The sequence below is a fragment of the Cucumis sativus genome, chromosome 3, assembly GCF_000004075.3.
Source record: "Cucumis sativus cultivar 9930 chromosome 3, Cucumber_9930_V3, whole genome shotgun sequence".
Classification (NCBI taxonomy): Eukaryota; Viridiplantae; Streptophyta; class Magnoliopsida; order Cucurbitales; family Cucurbitaceae; genus Cucumis; species Cucumis sativus.
The window spans coordinates 38,050,271-38,069,912 of record NC_026657.2 but is presented as its reverse complement, the minus strand read 5'-3'; the positions used below and the strand labels follow the sequence as shown (position 1 = coordinate 38,069,912).

General features: G+C 32.6%; 2 protein-coding genes across 4 annotated transcripts; one reads left to right on the top strand and one right to left on the bottom strand.

The window, feature by feature from the left end:
* Window positions 1–1,799: 1,799 nt before the first annotated feature.
* LOC101204275 (cyclin-A2-2) lies at window positions 1,800–8,630 on the bottom strand. 2 transcript variants are annotated; one of them, XM_004136289.3, is made up of 12 exons: window positions 8,470–8,630; window positions 7,254–7,605; window positions 6,864–7,140; window positions 5,793–5,926; window positions 5,323–5,415; window positions 4,919–5,052; window positions 4,444–4,519; window positions 3,718–3,794; window positions 3,600–3,633; window positions 3,347–3,496; window positions 2,924–3,058; window positions 1,800–2,337 (listed from the first exon to the last, which is right to left on the bottom strand). In XM_004136289.3, the coding sequence occupies exons 2-12, from the start codon at window positions 7,542–7,544 to the stop codon at window positions 2,284–2,286; spliced, it is 1,455 nt and encodes a 484-aa protein (XP_004136337.1). In that variant the 5' UTR covers window positions 7,545–7,605; window positions 8,470–8,630; the 3' UTR covers window positions 1,800–2,283. The 2 variants fall into 2 exon arrangements, with proteins under 2 accessions (XP_004136337.1, XP_011652496.1); XM_011654194.2 differs by lacking the exon at window positions 8,470–8,630 and adding an exon at window positions 7,980–8,137.
* A 6,707-nt stretch (window positions 8,631–15,337) lies between these two features.
* LOC101216859 (pentatricopeptide repeat-containing protein At5g11310, mitochondrial) lies at window positions 15,338–18,961 on the top strand. Of its 2 annotated transcripts, XR_969140.2 has the most exons (3): window positions 15,338–16,203; window positions 16,445–18,083; window positions 18,210–18,961. XR_969140.2 is itself a non-coding variant. In XM_004136421.3 (2 exons), exons 1-2 carry the CDS (start codon window positions 15,588–15,590, stop codon window positions 17,674–17,676), a joined length of 1,848 nt encoding a protein of 615 aa, XP_004136469.1. In that variant the 5' UTR covers window positions 15,338–15,587; the 3' UTR covers window positions 17,677–18,128. The 2 variants fall into 2 exon arrangements, 1 of the variants encoding a protein (XP_004136469.1); XM_004136421.3 differs by lacking the exon at window positions 18,210–18,961 and having other exon boundaries at window positions 16,445–18,128.
* The last annotated feature ends 681 nt before the right edge of the window (window positions 18,962–19,642 follow it).

Here is a 19,642-nt window from a genome sequence, read left to right as displayed (position 1 = left end):
GATCTATTCCGAGCATAAAATTAATTAAAAGTCTATTTGACAACATTTATATTTCTTAAAAACTAAGAAACATACTTTTTAATAACCATTTAAATAGCAAATATAGGTGAAAGATTACATTTATTATAAGTGTTTAAGTGGAAATTCGTGAAATCAAAAGTTTAGGATGAAAATTTAGGCCAAATAATGCAAATGCTCCCCAACTTTTTCTTCTCTTTAGTAAGAAATTATTAATATTCAATCGTACAGATAGAATTACTATCAAATCAACTTATTCTTAGAAACAAATAAAATAGATCAAACATTAGAGATCGACGGATTGACAAAATACAATTTTTGAATAGGAGAATAAATCGAGTTCTTGACTTTGAAGTTAAGTTAGAGTATGTTTATTTTGATGTTTTGAGCTCGTGTGATGCGAGTTCAATATCATTAATACTAGAAGGGAAGTTTATATATATATATATATATATATAAACATTAAGTATGCATCCTGAGTTTAATATTAGTTTATCTATATAATTCCAAACGTAAAATTTTAGTTTAGTGATCAATACTAATTAACCTTATTATTCAAACTATATAAAATTGTTGTTCTTACTATTACCCTTCAAAAAAATGAACCATAAGATATATTTCTAATATTTATGGATAAAAACTATTGTGTTATTTTTCTTTTTATCTCACTTTTTTTTTTCTTTCACTTTCTTCAAATATTTTTCTTTTCCTATTGGATTTCTTAGTTCTTTTCCCAAAAAAATCATATTTGATGAAGAACAAAAGGAAGAAACGAGAAGCTATATGCAAGAGAAAGAATTTGAAAAGAAAGACATATGCTGAAATGGGAAGCTAAAGTGAGAAAAAGTCAAAGAAAACAGATAATTGTGTGTGAAGAACAAGAATAATAAGCTAGAAGCTAGAATCAAAAGCTACAACGAGAAGCTAATTTTTTAAAAAAATAGTGTATACAAGAAAAAAGAAAAAGAAGTTAGAACAGAAAACGAATTCGTTTCAAACCGTCAGCACCCAATTGAAGAACAATATGACACTTTCACACACAACTGACATACGCAAAAGGTCTATTTTCAATCAAATAAATTTTCATTTGAACCTCTAAGGAGCTATCTATATGAAAAAGCTAAATTGTAGAAGCTAACTCGAATATTTTTTCATATAATGGTACCAACAAAAAAATAAATAAACAACAAAACTAATTAGTAGGGTTTTGTTCGTAAGTTGACATCTTTTAGAGGGACTTGTACACAATATAACTCAGTAAAAGAATTTCACAAGCCTATATTTATACAATACAAGAGATTAGCCGATCTCAAACTTGACACAAACAAAACTATAAATTCACACAAGCCTAAACTATGAATCGAATACTTAAAAGACTTTATTCGAAAATATTGGGTCGGTTATTACAATACGTGTTTCATACAATTATAATAAGTAGCTAACTGTAGGTTATATTAAGGGACAATTACAAATTCTAGCAAAAGTAGTAAAATGCAAAAAATTACAAATATATCAAAATTTAAATCCAGTTTTCTTAGCTATAGACCATATCGAACGATAGAGTCAATCGTGGATAGATTTTAGTATATTAGCAATTCAGTTAAAACGTTGTTTAAACTTAATTATTATCTTCTAAAGTACTACCTATAGTAATTATCCTTATAATAATGAAGCACTTCAACTGCTATAATAATAGGCTCAATCACGGGAAGATGCTTGCATCTCAAACACCTCCTAAATGATTGTGATTGCAATTATGCAAAGAACAAATAACGAGAGAGTTGTCTAAGGAGATGCTCAACTATGTTATTCACTTAGGCTCTTCTAACCTAAGGTTTTTTTTTATACAAAATTTCAATGTTAAAAGGAAGCAACCCAATGCTACAACAACAAAAGAGTTGCTATAAAAGCAGGCAAAAGAGGGGGGAAAAAGAGCTAAAGTCACCTAACAATTAACATTACCTCCAAATGAGCTTGGAGGAATCATAAATAAAGTATTTTAAGCTAAGGGAAAATTATAATGTACATGTCATGACCTCATAAACATAAGATTACAAAGAAAGAGATATCTGGAAGTACCAGAACCATTGAGTGGAGAGGAGGAAGAGTGAGGTTCCAAGTCATTGAGTTCAAGACTTTTGCTCTTCTTTTAGCTCCATCGCAGTTGGCGGAGGTTAGAAAGAGAATGGCAGATCAAGTGAAATAATCATAAACATTCTCCTGCAGAATATATCCTCTTGGCAAGAGTAGGATCATTCTTGTTCTTCAAAATAGTGATAGAACTGATTTTGTAGACGTTAATGTAGCTACGCATTTGAACTGCAATGGGAATGGATATCAATAAAGAGACCGAAATGTTTAGAACTTGGACACAGTAGTATAAACTATAAAACTGATCGTGTTTAGATATGGTAGTGAAGGCTTTGAATTCCAATAACCCTTGAAATCTTAACTATTTATTGAAACGATCTCTTTTTTTTATCAGTAGACCAGTCCACGATGAATACACCAAAAAAATTAAAAATAAAAATAAAATAAAATATTAGGATTATGTCTATAATGCAAAGTTAATATGACATGATCATTGAATATATACATTCAGGAACGAGCTATTCAGATTTCAAATTAAACAACCGAAAAGGATGTTCGATTTAAAGCATGTTTAGGAGTGATTTTTAAAATTCTTAAAATCACTTTCACCCAGTTCAAAAACCAGTCTCAAATATTTCTTTAATCATTCAAAATTAATTGAATCTTAAATTTTTTAAAAGCATGTGTATGAGTGATTTTGAAAATGATAAGAATGAATTTAACTAATCAACCATACAATATCATTTATTAGAATAATTTTCAAAATGTCAGTATGATCCAACAGTTTCAACAAAACAATGAGAGACATTTTTACCTTCGGTTGTTTATACTTTTGACGTATGGCATTTAAGGAGGAAGCACTGGTGTTTAGTTGCAAGTCATGGAGGGCAAGCACAACAGTTTTCAGCTGAGAAACGCTGTAACCGGTATAGTGCTCTAGAGTTGGATTCTGTAAGAAATGCACAACAAAATTAATAAACTAGAGAGAGAAGAAGGGCATGTTTGGGAAATGACGAAGATTACTCTCGAATATGCATTCAAAATTAGGTTTGACGATATAAATTATATTTAGAAGTGTCAAATTAAACATTAAATTAACTTTAAGTGGTTATAGGTGTGGTATGAAGTGATTTAATCGTGACAAAAGTGCATTAAATCATTTGAAAATCACTACGAAAAATGCATGATGAGAGATGAGATAGAAAGAAGGTAGATGTCCTAGGAGTGAAGCACAGACCCACGGATGATCCGATTGGTCAAGTGTCCATCTTGCAAGAAATACGGCGGATGCGGCTATCAGAGAAGGAAGGAACTTTAGGAAGCTGTATTCAACAAGAGTCAACTCAGCTAAATAATTGGCCAAAAACTCAAGTTCAATGCAAGGAACCTGATTGCAAAATAGTTGAAATGTCACAATTAGCTCCCATTGTTCATATAATTTCTGTCCATAAAATATATAGAAATTATAACCAACATATAGAGTAGAGTACCTTGTAAGAAGCATGAGCTGATTGTATAAATCTCCTGCAAGATTGAAATATCCAAGTCAATACAGACGTCCATATGTGTGCCAACTTATGGTATCGAAGAATGGGAAGAATATAATACCTTAGAAATGTCTTAGTAGTGGGAACAGATAGCCGAAAGTGCAGTATGTTCAAAACTTCACTCTCCATTTCTACAACCTGCTAACAAAACTTCAATCGTGAATATTCGAAAGTTTCGTATCCAATGAAATTTCCAACAAATAATTGTTTGGAACAAAAATGATACAAGGTGGTCAAACAGATTTACTTTAGACTGACATGAACATTGTTTTCAATCCAATCGAAACTAGGATGAAACATCACAGAATTCGACTCATGTTTGTTAAAAATTTAACGTTCAACTTGTCTCTTCTAAAAATATGAATACTTCTCATATTCAAATTGACTCTCTAATTCCAAAAAACACTCTTATTTTCCATTATTTCGTATGAAAAAATTTCAAGCCTCAGGGATTTTTTTTAACAAGATACAAAACTTTGAAGGCTTTGAGTTTTTCTACAACTACACTCATGTTTGTAGTACTCAATCACCACCTTATACGAAACCATTATTAAATACCGAGTGGTTCTCTTGTACTAAAACAGACATTCTTTCTTGTTTGACGAGCAAATTTATCTCATTGATTCTTCCCATATATTTTTTCCCCTAACATCACTCAATGGAGTGAAAGAACCGGTAACTCTAAGGCACGAAAACGGTGTAATGGACAAGGAGAATTAGAAAGATGTTGATGACGCATCAGAACAAGACCAACACATGTAAACAAACCAAGAAGCTAAGTGTATACCTCTCCTTTGGTGTAAGTATTATCTGTAATGAAGCAGAAATCTTCCACTCGCGGTGCACAGATCTCTTCATATTTTCTTCAAGTGAAAGGAAACCGAGTTTAGAGTATAATATGCGTACTACATAAATGACTTGGTATTTTCTGTTTCTATGAAATGCAGTAATCATCATTAGGAATACGAAGAGTGGTTTTGATATGATATGAACAACTTGATCCTATTACAACAATATCATGAAATGTAATTCTTCAATTCTTTCCAAACCAGAACTGAAGTTCAATTCAATGGAAGTTAGAACTTGAAATTAAAACTTACCTTAACGCATGCACGGGTAACATGTGTGTGTGCACACTGACTAGAAAATTCTACATTTATCTTAACGACCAGGGAAAATATACTAAATCCATACTATTTATTCTACACAAAAAGTGGATACTTTGAACTATTCCATAGTATGAGATTATGGTCAAAACTTACGATGCAATTAACATGCTTGCAACACCAACAAGTTGTAGTCGCTTCTTTTCAATATAATTTTGAGAGAGGAATCGATCGATGACATTAACAGTCAAATAGAGTGTATCTGAAACTAGATTATATTCTTCAGAAACCTGAAAAAACAATTAACTATCAATTAAATTGGCATTGCCAATAATACTTTTGCTTAACAAAAAGATAAATTTTCAATTCATATAGCCAAAAATTGGCATTTGACGTGATGTCACGATAAATTTTCCCATTGCGAACAAAATGTCAAAAAGTACAACTTTTTTATTGTCTCGTGAAAAAGGATTTTTGTCAACTTGGTGCCTCTCAAACCAAGTCCATCGATGTATCATAACAATTAGGTCAAAGTAAAGCCGTAATAGTGGTGAACGAACCTCTACAAGCCAATCAACCAGTATTCCTCGCATGTTTGCAGTGATATCTTGCTGCAACTGTTCCATGTAGGTAGTTGAGGCCCTTTGATCAAGCTAAAAAGAGTAGAAAAGAAGTATTAGTATTGCATTGCATGTGAGCTAAAAGCGGCAGTCAGTAATTTTTATGTAAACCACAAACATCTTAAGTATTTTTTTCAAAGAAGAAATTCAGCTACTTCCTAATAATTTCAGAAGTTTCGAATTTCCCTTTCTAGTTTAGAAAATCTTCTTTCAAGTGAAAGAGACAATAGAAATTCAGCTATTTTCAAGTGAGAGACAATAATTTCAGAAGTTTCGTGTTTCCCTTTCTATATATTTTTTTACTAATGTACGACTGTATAACATGTTTGTTTATAGCCAATTTTCTAAGATGAATACGGCATCTACGTTAACTATGGCAATGTAACGTTGGTAAATAGTGAACAACAAACCTCTGTCACACGTATCCTGTCATATATGTCTGGAGCATATGTGCTGCATGATTGAAGACATTTAGAGTTTGAATCAATGTCTATAACACCTCTATCCCTTAATGCTGCCGATCGTTGAGGTGCCATATATTTTTCTGCAAAATTTTACAATTGTAACATTCTCACTCCTTGCTAATTGAAGACTACAATGCTTGTATACAACGTTATTATGTGGGTTATTTAAATCTTTTTCCCATTACCACGGATATTATGTGGGTACTGATATTAATAGAGTCGATAATTAACAGTTTACTCCATGATGACCATACTTCCAACCAAATTTTTGTAATGTTCAATTTCCCTGCAAAACTAGAACATTCGGCTATGCTAATTAATTGTGCTCCACAAACATTGGAGATGCAGTTGACTTGGACAATAAAAAATGAAATTATTCACCCTCCAGTGCAGTTCTTGCAGCAGACTACTTGTATAAGGAAGATGCATTAAATTGTAGTTTAGATTTTTTTTTTCACAAAAGAAGAAAAAGAACAAAGAACAAAAAGGTTAGAATTAACGGTTCATTCTTCAAAGTTAAAGCAATAATGCACAAAGACAACAATTACAGACTCACTGAAATAATGATATAGCCGAGTCCCAGGCTGGTGTCTACCTCTTATAAATCATAAGCAGTTTGAAATAGAATATAGTTCACCCAAAATCACGTCTTTCCATAAAAACTTTAAAGGAATGTTAGTATGTCACAATTTGTTTTTGCCACTATTCACTCTTATTATACATGGTGTAGTATAATTTGTAACGCAGCCTTTTACATGGATAAAATCTTAAGAAGTGAGTTGTTAAAATTCTCAACACACGACAAAATATCATAACAAAAGATGTTAAGGCATGAATGCTTCTTCAGTTCAGCACTTGCGATAATCCCCATTATGAGGATTATATAATAATATTTAAAGGGTCCTGGCCTGGAAATTCTACACATGGAAGGCATTCAGATATTGTCATTTGATGGTTCAGTTAAACAGTAAAGATATATAATTCATACAAAAGCAATTCTAGAGATATGTTGTATACCATTTGGCTGAGGGATAGATTCTTCTGAAGATACAGAGAGAATCATATCTGAAACTCCACATTCTCTGCTGGTAAGACTCCTAGTTTGCTCTGTTCTCTCTTTTTCGTCCAAAGTCTCTCTTAGAGAGACCTCTCGAGATTCTACCACCCTTATTTTAGACAAATCCTCAGCCAGTCTTGTGTTTGCATCTTCTTCTGCACCTAAAATTTCTTCAGGAGCATTAGAAGGCGCATTTGCCTTAGCTTTTGAAGAAACTTTTCTTGTTGTTTTGGCACCCTGTCAAACCGTGGTCATTAGCAGTTAAAGAAATGCCTATATCAACGCCAGCATGAGTCACATCAACATTTCAAAAAGGAACGACACGAAAAAAATCCAAGGTTCAATTTTACCTGAATATTAGAAACATTTCTACAATTCTTATCAAAACCTTTGGTGGAAATGTTAGTGACATCCTTGAGCACTGCTCTTCTTTTGTTAGGAAGGCCATGGGAGGAGCCTGAACAAGTTTTAATATCATCAGATGCCATTCTTTTTGAGTTAGCTCGTAGAATATGCTTCTGAACTCCAGAAGATTTTGAGGAACATAAGATGCCTCCTGATTCGCTCAGCTCTTTTGCGCGTGCTCTCGTGATTCTGCCGGAGCGCTCTTCCACTTGAAAATTAACATTTTCCCTACTCATTTTTTACTCCCTAGAAGACCGGGGGTTCATTACAGTAGATCAAAGCTCGTTTTCATTGAAGCTGCGTAACCAACATAAGATAAACGTGCAAGAGCAGTCACTAAGCTGAAAACATTCAAAACTAGAGGCACAGATGAAAATCCAGAAAAAGCAAACCGTGATAAGGGCTAATTCAAAACGCAAAATAACATGCAATGGACCGAAGACTTCATGAAAAAACAATGGCACAAGACCCTCGTCACCTCTTAAACTTATAGAGAAAAATCAAAAGAACATCCCTAAAGTGACACTCGATCCATCACTATTCTACGGCTAAGTGATACAGTTGTAACAGTGCAGCAAATAAAAGGAAACGAACGATCGCTTGGATTTCCTATTACATTTTCAAACAAGCATATAAAAACATTAAAAATCGCAAGAGCTCGAGGTGCAAACCTAATATGCTCATTTTTATCCGCAGCCGTACAAATCTTCCTATTTCTCCTCACCCTCCCCCGTCGCCGCCCATGAAACAGAGGAATAAGCAAACACACTCCCTCCCAAAAACTTGATAAATCAAATCAAATCAAATCAAATTTCCACCTCTTCCAAAACGAAAAGAAAAAAAAAAAAAAAAAAGAGGCGACAGCATGAAATCATGCACTACACTAAAAAAATCCGCATGATTTGAACAGAAATACAAAGGCCAGAGTACTAAACATAAGCTAGATTTCTCAATACACTTAAAATAAAACGGAAATCAGCACCAAAACCAAGTAAATCGAAACGTCCACAATAATCATCATTCAACACAGCTTCGAAACGGCTAAAACCTCGAAAGAAACATTCAAACGCACAAAATAAGTAGTCGTAAATGAGCGCAATATAGATCAGATAAAGTGATTGAATAAAAGAAGATATATGAATACAAAACTAGAGCGCTTACGGCTCAAAGGAGAGCTCCACGGCCTCCAATGGCAGTGGGAAGAGCTCTCAGGAGAGGTAGAGAGAAAGAGCGGGAGAAGCTGAGGTTTGGAGAGAGGGAGAGAGGGAGTGAGAAATGAGAGAGAGAGAGAGAGATATAGAGAGTGAGAGCGTCAAAGGGAGCGTGAGCGGGACGAATGTACAGTTTGAACTTCCATTTAAAAAAATATATATTATTCAAAATAATAAATGCAATAATAAAATTATAATATTGTATTTAAATATAAATATAAATAGACCTCATCCAAATTTTATTTTCTGTCCCCTTTGACTTCCAAAATTATGTATTTTTCGAAATTATTTTATACCACAAATATCAGTCAGTAAATCTTTTTATTTCTTTTTTTTGATATTTTACCATTTTATTTTTTAATTTTAGTTAAGGAATCTTACTCTTTTTAAATTTATTTTTATTGAAATTTATAGAACAACAAATCTAAAAAAAATATTTATAAATAGCAAAATATTGTATATTTGTGACATCAACAGTAGACCTAGTACGTATATGACTGAACGAGTAGTAGTCTAATGTGATTTATTGTATTTAAACGGTAATGTTTATATTTTTTTGTTATATTAAAAAATATTTTTTTTTGTAATAAAATATGATATATGATTAAATTTCTATTTTTTTTATTGAAATTTATATTACAAAACAAAAAAAATTGCTATTATGGGTGAACATGATAGACCGAAAAACCAAGCCGACCAACCAAACAGAAGTTGGTCGATCGATCGGAAAACGAGAGAGGTTGATCGCGATCGATTTCATAAAGTTTCAAATCGAGAATTTTCAACAATTATATTAAAGTGTGAAACCGAGGGACTCTTACTCATCGATGTCGATATTGATTCAACGCTTTACTAAACTAGTTATGGTCGATTTAGGATCATTTTTGTAAAAAAAAATCGACTCTAACTAAATTGATAATCATATATGTTTATTATAATGTTAGAGGTTTGATATTTTACCTTATATTTTCTAACATATTTTTAAGAGAAAAATAAACTATAGATTTAAAATTTTGAATTGTGTAGTTTAGTTTGAAGTTTAGTTGTAATGTGGTGAATTAAAATCACAACCTTTTATAATTGAATCAACTTAGGCTTTCATTCTTATTTTTTTGATTTGATATCACTAGTGCACCAATTTCCACACATATAATAAAATACAAGGATTAAGTAAGTTGCCTATGAGTATCAAAATAAAATGTATAGTGACAAATTTTCCTACTTTTTCTACTAAATTTGTTGAGAATGGTCATATGATGAACTAAAATTTATTGCTACTTTTATGGGATCTTAGAACAATAGTAATTTTGTTTAAATGGTTATGAGATTATTTTTTAATCTAACAAATTTACAAACACAAATATAACTAAACAAAGAGAATTTTTTAAAAGTAGTAAAATAAATTAAAATATTTACTATTATAACAAAGTTTTGGATTCTATAAAAGTATATAGTATCTATCAAGGTCAGTTAATGATAAAGTCTGAAATTTGTTGTAAATATTTTGTCAAGTTTCACACTTTTTACAATTTCTACGTATAAATTACTATTGAGAGTTTAAAGTGATTTACTCGTTAAAATTATCAACTCCAAGTTCACAGTGATAAAAAGAGTAATATGTTTGTTTGTGTATCAAATATTATGTTTCAGTTACAAAATAGTTTTTTTTTTTTTTGTTGACAAATGGGAGGTTAGGTTTTTTTTAGCAAATGAAGAAGAGTGAGGTCGATTAAAAGAATTTTGCAAATTCGCAAACAAGTGTTAGAAACAAATGCTTATAGTTAATAAAAGCACTTCACGTAGAAAAAATTTCTAAACTACCTTCATTTATTATTGGTCGGCTAAACAGAATTGCGTGAAGTCCACAACATAGATAACTCGTTATGATAAGATTTTTCCTTTCTTTTAAGATGTGAACCAACTCGAAATCGATCGTGGGAATCAATTGAATTCCCACCTAGGCCAGTACTTAGAGAAAATTGCATAGATGGCCCTTTTACAAGGACCTAAATTAAAGATAAAAACCCAAATTTGAAAGCCAAGAATTCTAACCCTTTGCCAATGTCAACGCAGAAGAAATCACATCTTTAGCCTCAAATGCACTTATTTCTTCTTCTTTTTGCAGTTCTTTAGATTTGTTTATTATTTTCTACTTCTAAGAATCTAAGTTTATTTCTCTCAATTTCTTACAACAATTTGCGTCTCCCTTTGTATTAAAATCAACTTGATTTTGAAAATATTGATTAAAAAATGCACTATAAAGCAAAAGGAAAAAAAAAAAGAAAGTAAAGTGGGTGTTTATAGATTTAGTTAAAAATTTAAAATTAAACGGTTATTTTAATTTACATAAAACATTATATTTTGACCTAAAATCTAGAGAGAAAAAAATCATTTGAGTTTTAACCTAAAGTTTGATATAAATTTCAATTGGTCACTGTCTATATCATTGTCAATTTCGTCTTATTCCAACGAAGAAATGTCCAAATCATGAAATTCAAAATTTAAATACTTTTAGTGACAAAAAATAACAATTTTAAAAATTGATATGAAATGGGTTTACATGAAAATATACACAAACAATTCAAAAAGTGGTACTATGTATCGGCACGTAAGCACATGCTTTCACATCCCCATCGTTGAAAAAGCCTTCAATAATTCGCCTTTCAAATTCAACACTCCTCCTTATAGTCATATGCCAACTCAAATTAAATTCAAACATTTGTTTATTTATTTCACCAATAAGATATGTTTAATTATTTGTTTTTTAGTTACGAGTTTAGCTCGATGGTAATTTTTTATCTAAAAAAAAAGAACTAGGTAAATTTAAAGATTGGATCTCGAAAATAAGGAAATAATCGATCTACGATGAGGAGGAGATGGAACGAGAAGTAAAAGCCTATATGTGGATATGAGAAATAGGAAGAAAATGAAAAAAAAAAAAAACGTTCTCATATAAGCTTGCATACATCAACGGTTCGTGTACGAAACCCCTTCAAATAAAGGGTATAGGTGCCTTTGTGATTTGTACCACGACAAGATAATCTTATTTTCAGTTACCAACGTCTAAAATCTAAGATCGACAACAAATGATTCCACTCGGCTAGGGTTTTGGAGACTTCCCTTACTGCAAGAGTCTTGTTTAACCTTCTGATAATAATACCAATTATTGAATCTGAATCACTAAAACTCCACGCTCAATCACCATTAAACTTAAACTAGCCCGTATGCGTGAATGACTTTTAAACAAATAATTGGAATTAAAGAAATAGTTTGGTTCAACACATGAGATTGTTTGAATGGGGATACAAACATTATTTTATGCCACGATGAATTGTACGTATATATACATTTTTACTCCTTTAAATCGTCTTTAATTTACTTAACATTTGCAAGTAAGCAATGAGTAAAATTATATGTTTGTCGTGTCATCTTAGAAGTATGTGTTTCACGTACTAATTATATCATTTTCTTTCAATTTTTGTTTTTATACTTATCTTTATTGTATATATTGAATTGGTGGTATGTTAATCTCAATCAATAGCTCAAAAGACAACTACTAGTCCTCTCATAACACTTCTACAAAAATCTTTCATCACCCCCACAACAAAATTTAAATCTATAGTTAAATGTTGACATGTTGACATGTGAAAGTGAAGCATGTGATTTATCAAGACAAAGAATAAAGTTTTGTCAATTTAAAAGCACTTATTGCAGTTAGAGAAATTAAAGATGGATCTATACATACACTTTTTGAAACCATAAAAAGAAAACTTTAATACTTCACATCTTAGTTTGAATTAATTTAGTAAATAAATAAAATACAAAACAATGTGAGGCAAAGGCCGTGAGAATGTTTATGACAATGTTGAAAGTGGAAAATAAAAAATAAAATACTGTGATGGAATAAATTCTCTGTCTTTGAACCATAATTTTTTAATAAAAGAAGAGAGGGAAATATTAAATGAGTATTTATTTACAATAATGATAAATATTAAACTTGGGGGAAAAAAAGAAAATGAAAATTAATTTTGCTCGTGATTGAATTTAATTTTTCTGTTCTGTCAAAAATCAATTTCAAGGGGACCAAAAATAAATTGTTTAGGTCCGTAAGAGAAAGGGAAATGTCCGGGTCGATGTGTACTCTCATTATCAATTTTCATATTGGATCGCTTCCATTTAAATGAATCTTATGAACTTTGTGTAACATATTATATATTAAGACATGCTTTTGAATTCAGTAGTAAAAATGTTATTTATGAAATTGGTTTGAAATGAGAACACTTGTGAATTTGGTAACATTTTTCTTAAAGGTGCTTTTATATCAAGTTCTTTTGGCGTGTGTCAAATTTTTTAACACTGTGAATTAGTCATTGGAGATAACTGTCGAAGTTGGCTACTAGAGCTCGGTGGTCGGTTATTAGCTTAAATGTAGTAAGGATGTAAGAATATGGATTGAATCCGAATAACTCGGACTATCTAACTCATATTATAAGGGTTATGTTAAAATATGGGTTGAATTGGGTCTTGGGTTGGAGAGTTGAAAAATCCGGTTCAACTCAATCCAACCCGCCGGATTAATATAATATAATATATACATATTATTTAATAAAAAATAAATTAAATTTATTGTATGAAATTTTGATTTATGTAGGTTTGAAATTTAAATGTAAATTTTTTTATAGTAATTCGAAACTATAAGCGAACAACAAAAATAATTTACAATCCAATCCAACTCATATTTTACTAAATATGGTTCGGTTAGGTTGGATTATAAACTAAATTCAAGTTATCTCTGTTGAGAATGTCTCCAACCAAATAACCGAAAAATATGGGTTGGGTTGAGAATGTCTCTCAATCGGATTTCATGCCTAAAATGCAGTATTTGTTGTGCACTTGTTTGTTTGGTTTTTTTTTCTTTATATTTTTTAATTAATTATGTATACAATGTAAAAGAGATAAGATACCTTAGACTAAACAGAGTGCACCTAATCATTGTAACCAAAAATCTAAAAGGTTGTCGAATGTATTTTTTATTAGAGAAATACTTTGATGCATTCCACCAAGATTGTATAAAGAGTTGGGTTGAGAGGATTTTTTAGATCCACCTGAAAAGATTAGACGTTTATCCGAACAAATGTCTCCAATCCAACTCATTCCTTAAAATTTATATTTGGTTAGGTTGTCAGATTATTTATTTATTATTTGGTTAGGTTGTCAGATTATTTATTTATTTTAAGCACATTTTTTATCGACTTAAATTTGTTTACCACACATGTTAATAGCTAAAATTTCATAAAACTCAAATATTAAATGTAAGTTCAAGACAGTTATTACAAACTTCAAACAAACATCATAACAAATATACACAAGCTATAATAATAAATATATGAATAATATTAGAAATATGGGGTGGGTTAGGTTAACCAAATTTTAAAAAGTGTAATCCAAACTCAACCTAACCTGAAAAAAAGTTAAATCCAACTAGAAGTGTAATGGGTTGGGTTGGAAGACATTCTCAACCATATTTTCGGATAGGTTGGGTTCACTAAAAGAAATTGGAGTTTTTCTAATGTACAAAAATGTGTCAGGCAAAGGAACGTCGACATACAAGGTTTCTTTTGACGTAACAGAAAGTGGGCCTTTCTCCCAACGCTGCCAAATGAACATCGGAAAAATGTGGCTAAGCCCCGACATGTCTTTTGTACAGGTCGAGACTGCCTTCGGTATTGCGATGTCTATAGTGTAGCGTCGGAAGAGCGCGAAAGAATTAATTGTATAGTTGGCTTTCCTCCAACGTGACGTTAGAGGCATCGGGAAAAAGGATCCCTATTTCAGATGCGATTAGTTATACGTTGGGAATGGGGTGGATTTCTCGACGCTTTCGGGCTACGCATCAGGAGTGTCCCTTTTAATAAACTCATTCTCATTCTGTAAATCACATAATCAAAAGAGAAGAAGGAAAACGAGAGAGAGATTGAGAAGAAGAGATCTTCTCGTTGTCATGTTGTCGTCGCTCCTCGACGTTCTGTCTGTTGGGATTTATGTCCTAAAACTCGTAGATCGTAAATATAATACATTGACTGTTATTAACAAAAGTGTTGTTATTGTCATTTCAATAAATATTATTGATTAAACTATTAGTTTTGTCTTAATAACTCAAATCAAATAAACTAACGTCATAAATTGTTTTGATGAGTATTGAACAGTATGTAGAGACATATATGAATCAATATTCGAGATCAGTTTAAAAGGTACATAATATAGAGATAAGGTTAGATACCTTATCTTGGTAACACTTCGATACTACTCACTTTGTATTTGATACAAACACAATGATTCAACGCGTTCGTGTACGTGACATGAGAGTGAGGATATCCTATGCAACGACTTTGCATAAGACCGGATCACGAAATAGTAACCACTAAATGTAACTCTGTTAATTAGTTGAGTTTCTATTTCATTATAATGACGTATGTAGCTTAGTCTTAATTCTGAATGAATTGTGAACTCCTGTTCGCAATAGATTATCATTTGACTTACACGCATGAGAGTGACTAGATCCTACCGTTTATTGAAATTACAATAATAACCTAAAAAAATCTAAATTATAGTTATAGACCACAAAAACTAAATTATAACGTTTTAAAATCACATCGACCAAATTTGTAATTTACCATAAAAAAACTATAATTAATATTTTACATTATTTAATACAATTATAGATAAAATTCAAATTCGAGAGACAATAAAAACATAAAAAAAATGTGTATAATTTCTACTATTTAGATTACAAAATCCTCAAACCGTTTTTAGAAACAGAATTCCGAATGTCTCCCAATTGCATATTTTCTGAACTATTTGATTATGAAAACATACAACAGAATTCGGACTCTTCACTTGGCCGTACAAACGCTTCAAATTTTCCTAACTATGTGTAATAGACGCACGTCCGAGATTTTTTGTTGCACTACCGGCTGCCGGAATAATTAGTCGGACGATTGTCGCCGTATTATGTTCGTCATCTTTTACTCTCTGCATAAACCCTAAACCCTAATCCCTGAACCCGTAATGCCCATTCACAAACCTCTCATTTTGATATACAGAATCCTCCACTCCATCCAACACAATCATCCTTCTAGTTTTCGATTTTCAGCTCTGCAATTCTCCTCTTTGTCTCCTCATTCATGGCTGTCCACGCCAGGAAAGCCCCTCGTAAAGTGGCCTTCATTGCCCGACCAGCCTGCCAATCCGTTGCCATCAAATTCTGCGGTGATTTCAAACCCTAACTCTGCCATTGACGTGAAATTCGAAGCAAGTTATTCGCCGAATGACTTGTCTACCATTTCTAGCATCCTTTCCGATCGCAGTGTTCGGCCCGGTGCCGCGCTCGAGGATGCTTTGGACCGGACTGGAATCGTGCCGAGTTCGAGTTTGTTGGAAGCTGTGTTCGATCATTTTGATTCGTCTCCTAAGTTCTTGCACTCGCTGTTTCTTTGGGCTGCGAAGAAATCTGGATTTCGCCCCTCTGCTGCATTGTTCAACCGTCTGATCAACGTGCTTGCGAAATCAAGGGAGTTTGATTCTGCTTGGTCTTTGATCACTTCTCGTCTACGTGGAGGTGAAGAGTCCTTTTTGGTTTCGGTGGAGGTCTTCGTGATATTGATCAGGCGGTATGCTCGTGCAGGTATATTTTTAACGAGACTACAATGTCGGTATTTCTGTATGGATTTGGTAGATTTTCCATTTATTTTCAATCGTCCCAGGATATGAAAATTCATATTTGGAAATCACAATCCTTCGCCATTCCAATTTAAGAGTTATAATCATCTTGATGTTTTCATTATCTACTATTGAATGTTCTTGTTAGAGATAACGGTTTAATTTGTATTTTCGTTTTTGTTCTTATGCGATGATAATTGCTTCAGGCATGGTTCAACCTGCTATTCGAACGTATGAATTTGCTTGCAACCTAGAAACAATTTCAGGGACCGGCTCGGAGGGATTGTTTGAGATTTTACTGGATTCACTCTGCAAAGAAGGCCATGTCAGGGTAGCTTCTGAGTATTTCAATAGGAAAAGGGAAATGGGTTCTAGTTTTGAACCGTCAATTCGAGCATACAATATACTTATAAATGGATGGTTTCGATCAAGAAAGCTCAAACATGCTCAGAGGCTCTGGTTTGAGATGAAGAAGAACAAAATATCTCCCACTGTTGTTACATATGGCACCCTAATAGAAGGGTATTGTCGAATGCGTAGTGTCGAAATTGCCATTGAATTGGTGGATGAGATGAGGAGGGAAGGTATTGAGCCAAATGCAATCGTATATAACCCTATAGTTGATGCACTTGGGGAAGCTGGGAGGTTTAAGGAGGCACTGGGAATGATGGAGCGGTTCATGGTTTTGGAGCAAGGTCCGACTATCTCAACGTACAATTCTCTTGTCAAGGGGTATTGCAAAGCAGGAGATCTTTCTGGGGCTAGCAAGATCCTTAAGATGATGATTGGTAGAGGATTCACTCCAACCCCGACCACCTATAACTATTTTTTCAGATTCTTCTCTAAATACGGTAAAATTGAGGAGAGTATGAGCCTTTACAATAAAATGATTGAATCAGGATATGCGCCAGATAAACTTACATATCACTTGTTGCTGAAGATGTTATGTGAAGAGGAGAGGTTGAACCTTGCAGTTCAAGTTTGCAATGAAATGAAGGCTAGAGGGTTTGACATGGATTTAGCTACAAGCACCATGTTAATGCATTTGCTTTGTAAGATGCATAAGTTTGAAGAAGCTTTTGCAGAATTTGAGCACATGATTCATCGAGGAATTGTTCCTCAATATCTTACTTTCTGCAGATTGCACGATGAATTCATGAAACGTGGATTGACAAAAATGGCATCTAAGCTGCAAGAAATGATGTCTTCGGTTCCTCATTCAGAGAAGTTACCCGATACCTATAATCAAACTCCTGATTCTATTCGTGCCAGAAGAACATCTATTATGCGTAAAGCTGAGGCAATGTCTGAAATGTTGAAGGTCTGTAAAGACCCTAGAGAGCTTGTCAAACGCAGAAGTCCATCTGAAGATGCTGTTTTTAGTGCAAATAAGTTGATAGATGATATCAAGAAGAAGGCCAACCCTGGGACTGTTTGAAACCATCTACTTAAATTTTGATTTTGCTGGCAAATAACTGTGCATTAGCTATACAAAAAATGACTTGCGCTACATAATTTTTCCATTAGAATCTTTGGAGAAACTCGAATATATGGTCCAGTTTCACAGGCATGTGCAGATGTTTGACGAGGGGATAAACATACTTTGTTTTGTGGATTTAGTGTTTTAAGGGGACATTTGTATATTGAATGAAGAGATTGCAAGAATTCATTTTGGACTTGGGATTGTATTATACATTTGAATGTAGAACAGAACGCAAGTCCATTTGATTTAACCTCTTCTTCCAAATTATTATTATTAGGTCTCGTTGAAACACAATAGAGAGTAGTCGAAGCAAGGACCGAGTCGAAGGTGGCAATTGACATTAGCTGTTCATGAACATCAATGTAATCCAAATCCATATTTTGGCTTTCCCGTTTTATTTTGTTCAATCTGTTATTCTTTTATATGTGCAAAAAGCCTTTTCCCCCGGGGATCAAAATCCATTTGTTGAATTTCAACTTTGAATTCAGGTCTTGCGACCAAAACTGCATTGGCAGGGAGAAAAACAAGGATGGGAGTGTTGAATTCAAGCATGTGACGTATGTGGATGTTGCTGAAAAGCAAGGTTTTTCAACAGAATGATGATGAAACGCACAATTGTTGGCAAGTGCTTTTGCAACCGAACTTCAGTTGAATTGCATCATTGTCCATTAACAATGTGACAAGGAGCTTTGTGAATGCTGATGAAATTATTTGAGAAGGCCACCACAATGGTGCTGACAACATTTCGATGTAGGAAAGAGAAAATATAAAATACATCGAATTTGTATCTGTGGTTATTAGGAATCAAGTAACTTTCGGTCTACATTCAACTCAATTGTTAAAAAGTCACATGTTGGCGACTTCATCGAACAATTTTCTCCACAGCGGTGTGTTTCAGGTTAAAAACCCAGATGCAGACAAGACATTTCTTCCGAGATGACTAGCTAGTGGAATCCACTCCATATCCTCGTAAGATCACTTTTTCTTTCAAGTTCTTTGCCACTAGAGCATCACACACATCAACTAATTTGATTGGGGGAAAATCACAATTTATGTACCTACTTTTTAAAAGGGTTTAGATTATTATTCTAAGTTAGGTCGTATAGATAATTATCAGCTTTAATAATCTTCATTCGAGCATGCTTTGCTTTTGATTATATAATTGCTTTCTTGAACCATTGTTGTTATCATATTGTTTTAAATATCACATCGCGTTTCTGGAGTGGGAATTTGAAGCTAATTGTTGGAAGTAGAAAGACACATTAATATCTATGTAGTTATACTTATATCAAGGTCTGCTTTGGAAGGTTTACATACCAAATGAAGTTCTGGGTACTTTAGTTCCATGTAGACGATGAGGATTAGTACCTCTTTATGAGCTTCATTGGCCTTCCTATAGTTAGGAGCGGTAACAAATATAGCAATCACTCTCGAATTATTGTCATGCATAACACAATGCAGAAGAATTTGCATATGTAATACCATTTAGATTAAGCTTTTGGAGTGTACCTGGTCTAGCTATAACACTATTCCAAAACCTTATTTTTTTCTCAAACTAAAATAATTTACATCATATTATTATTTAAGCTTCATCATTGTGGTGAGCTGTAACTATTTTGTCAATTTTACCATTTTTCAATAACTGAACCAAAGAATTTAATACCATTTATTTAGAAATTATTTGTTTAAAAAAAATTAATGGATATATTTTCAAATATGGCAAAATAATAAAATAGAAAATTAAACTTTTTTTTTTGTCATTTTATATAGTATTTATAAATAAGTTGGTTGTTTTTGCATATTAGTCTAAATTATACGTTGTAATACACATATTTTAATTATTTTTTAAAAAAATAATAGAGTCTATGTAATTTTAAAATTTTTATATTTATTTAATATGAATTTGTATTTTAAAATTCAA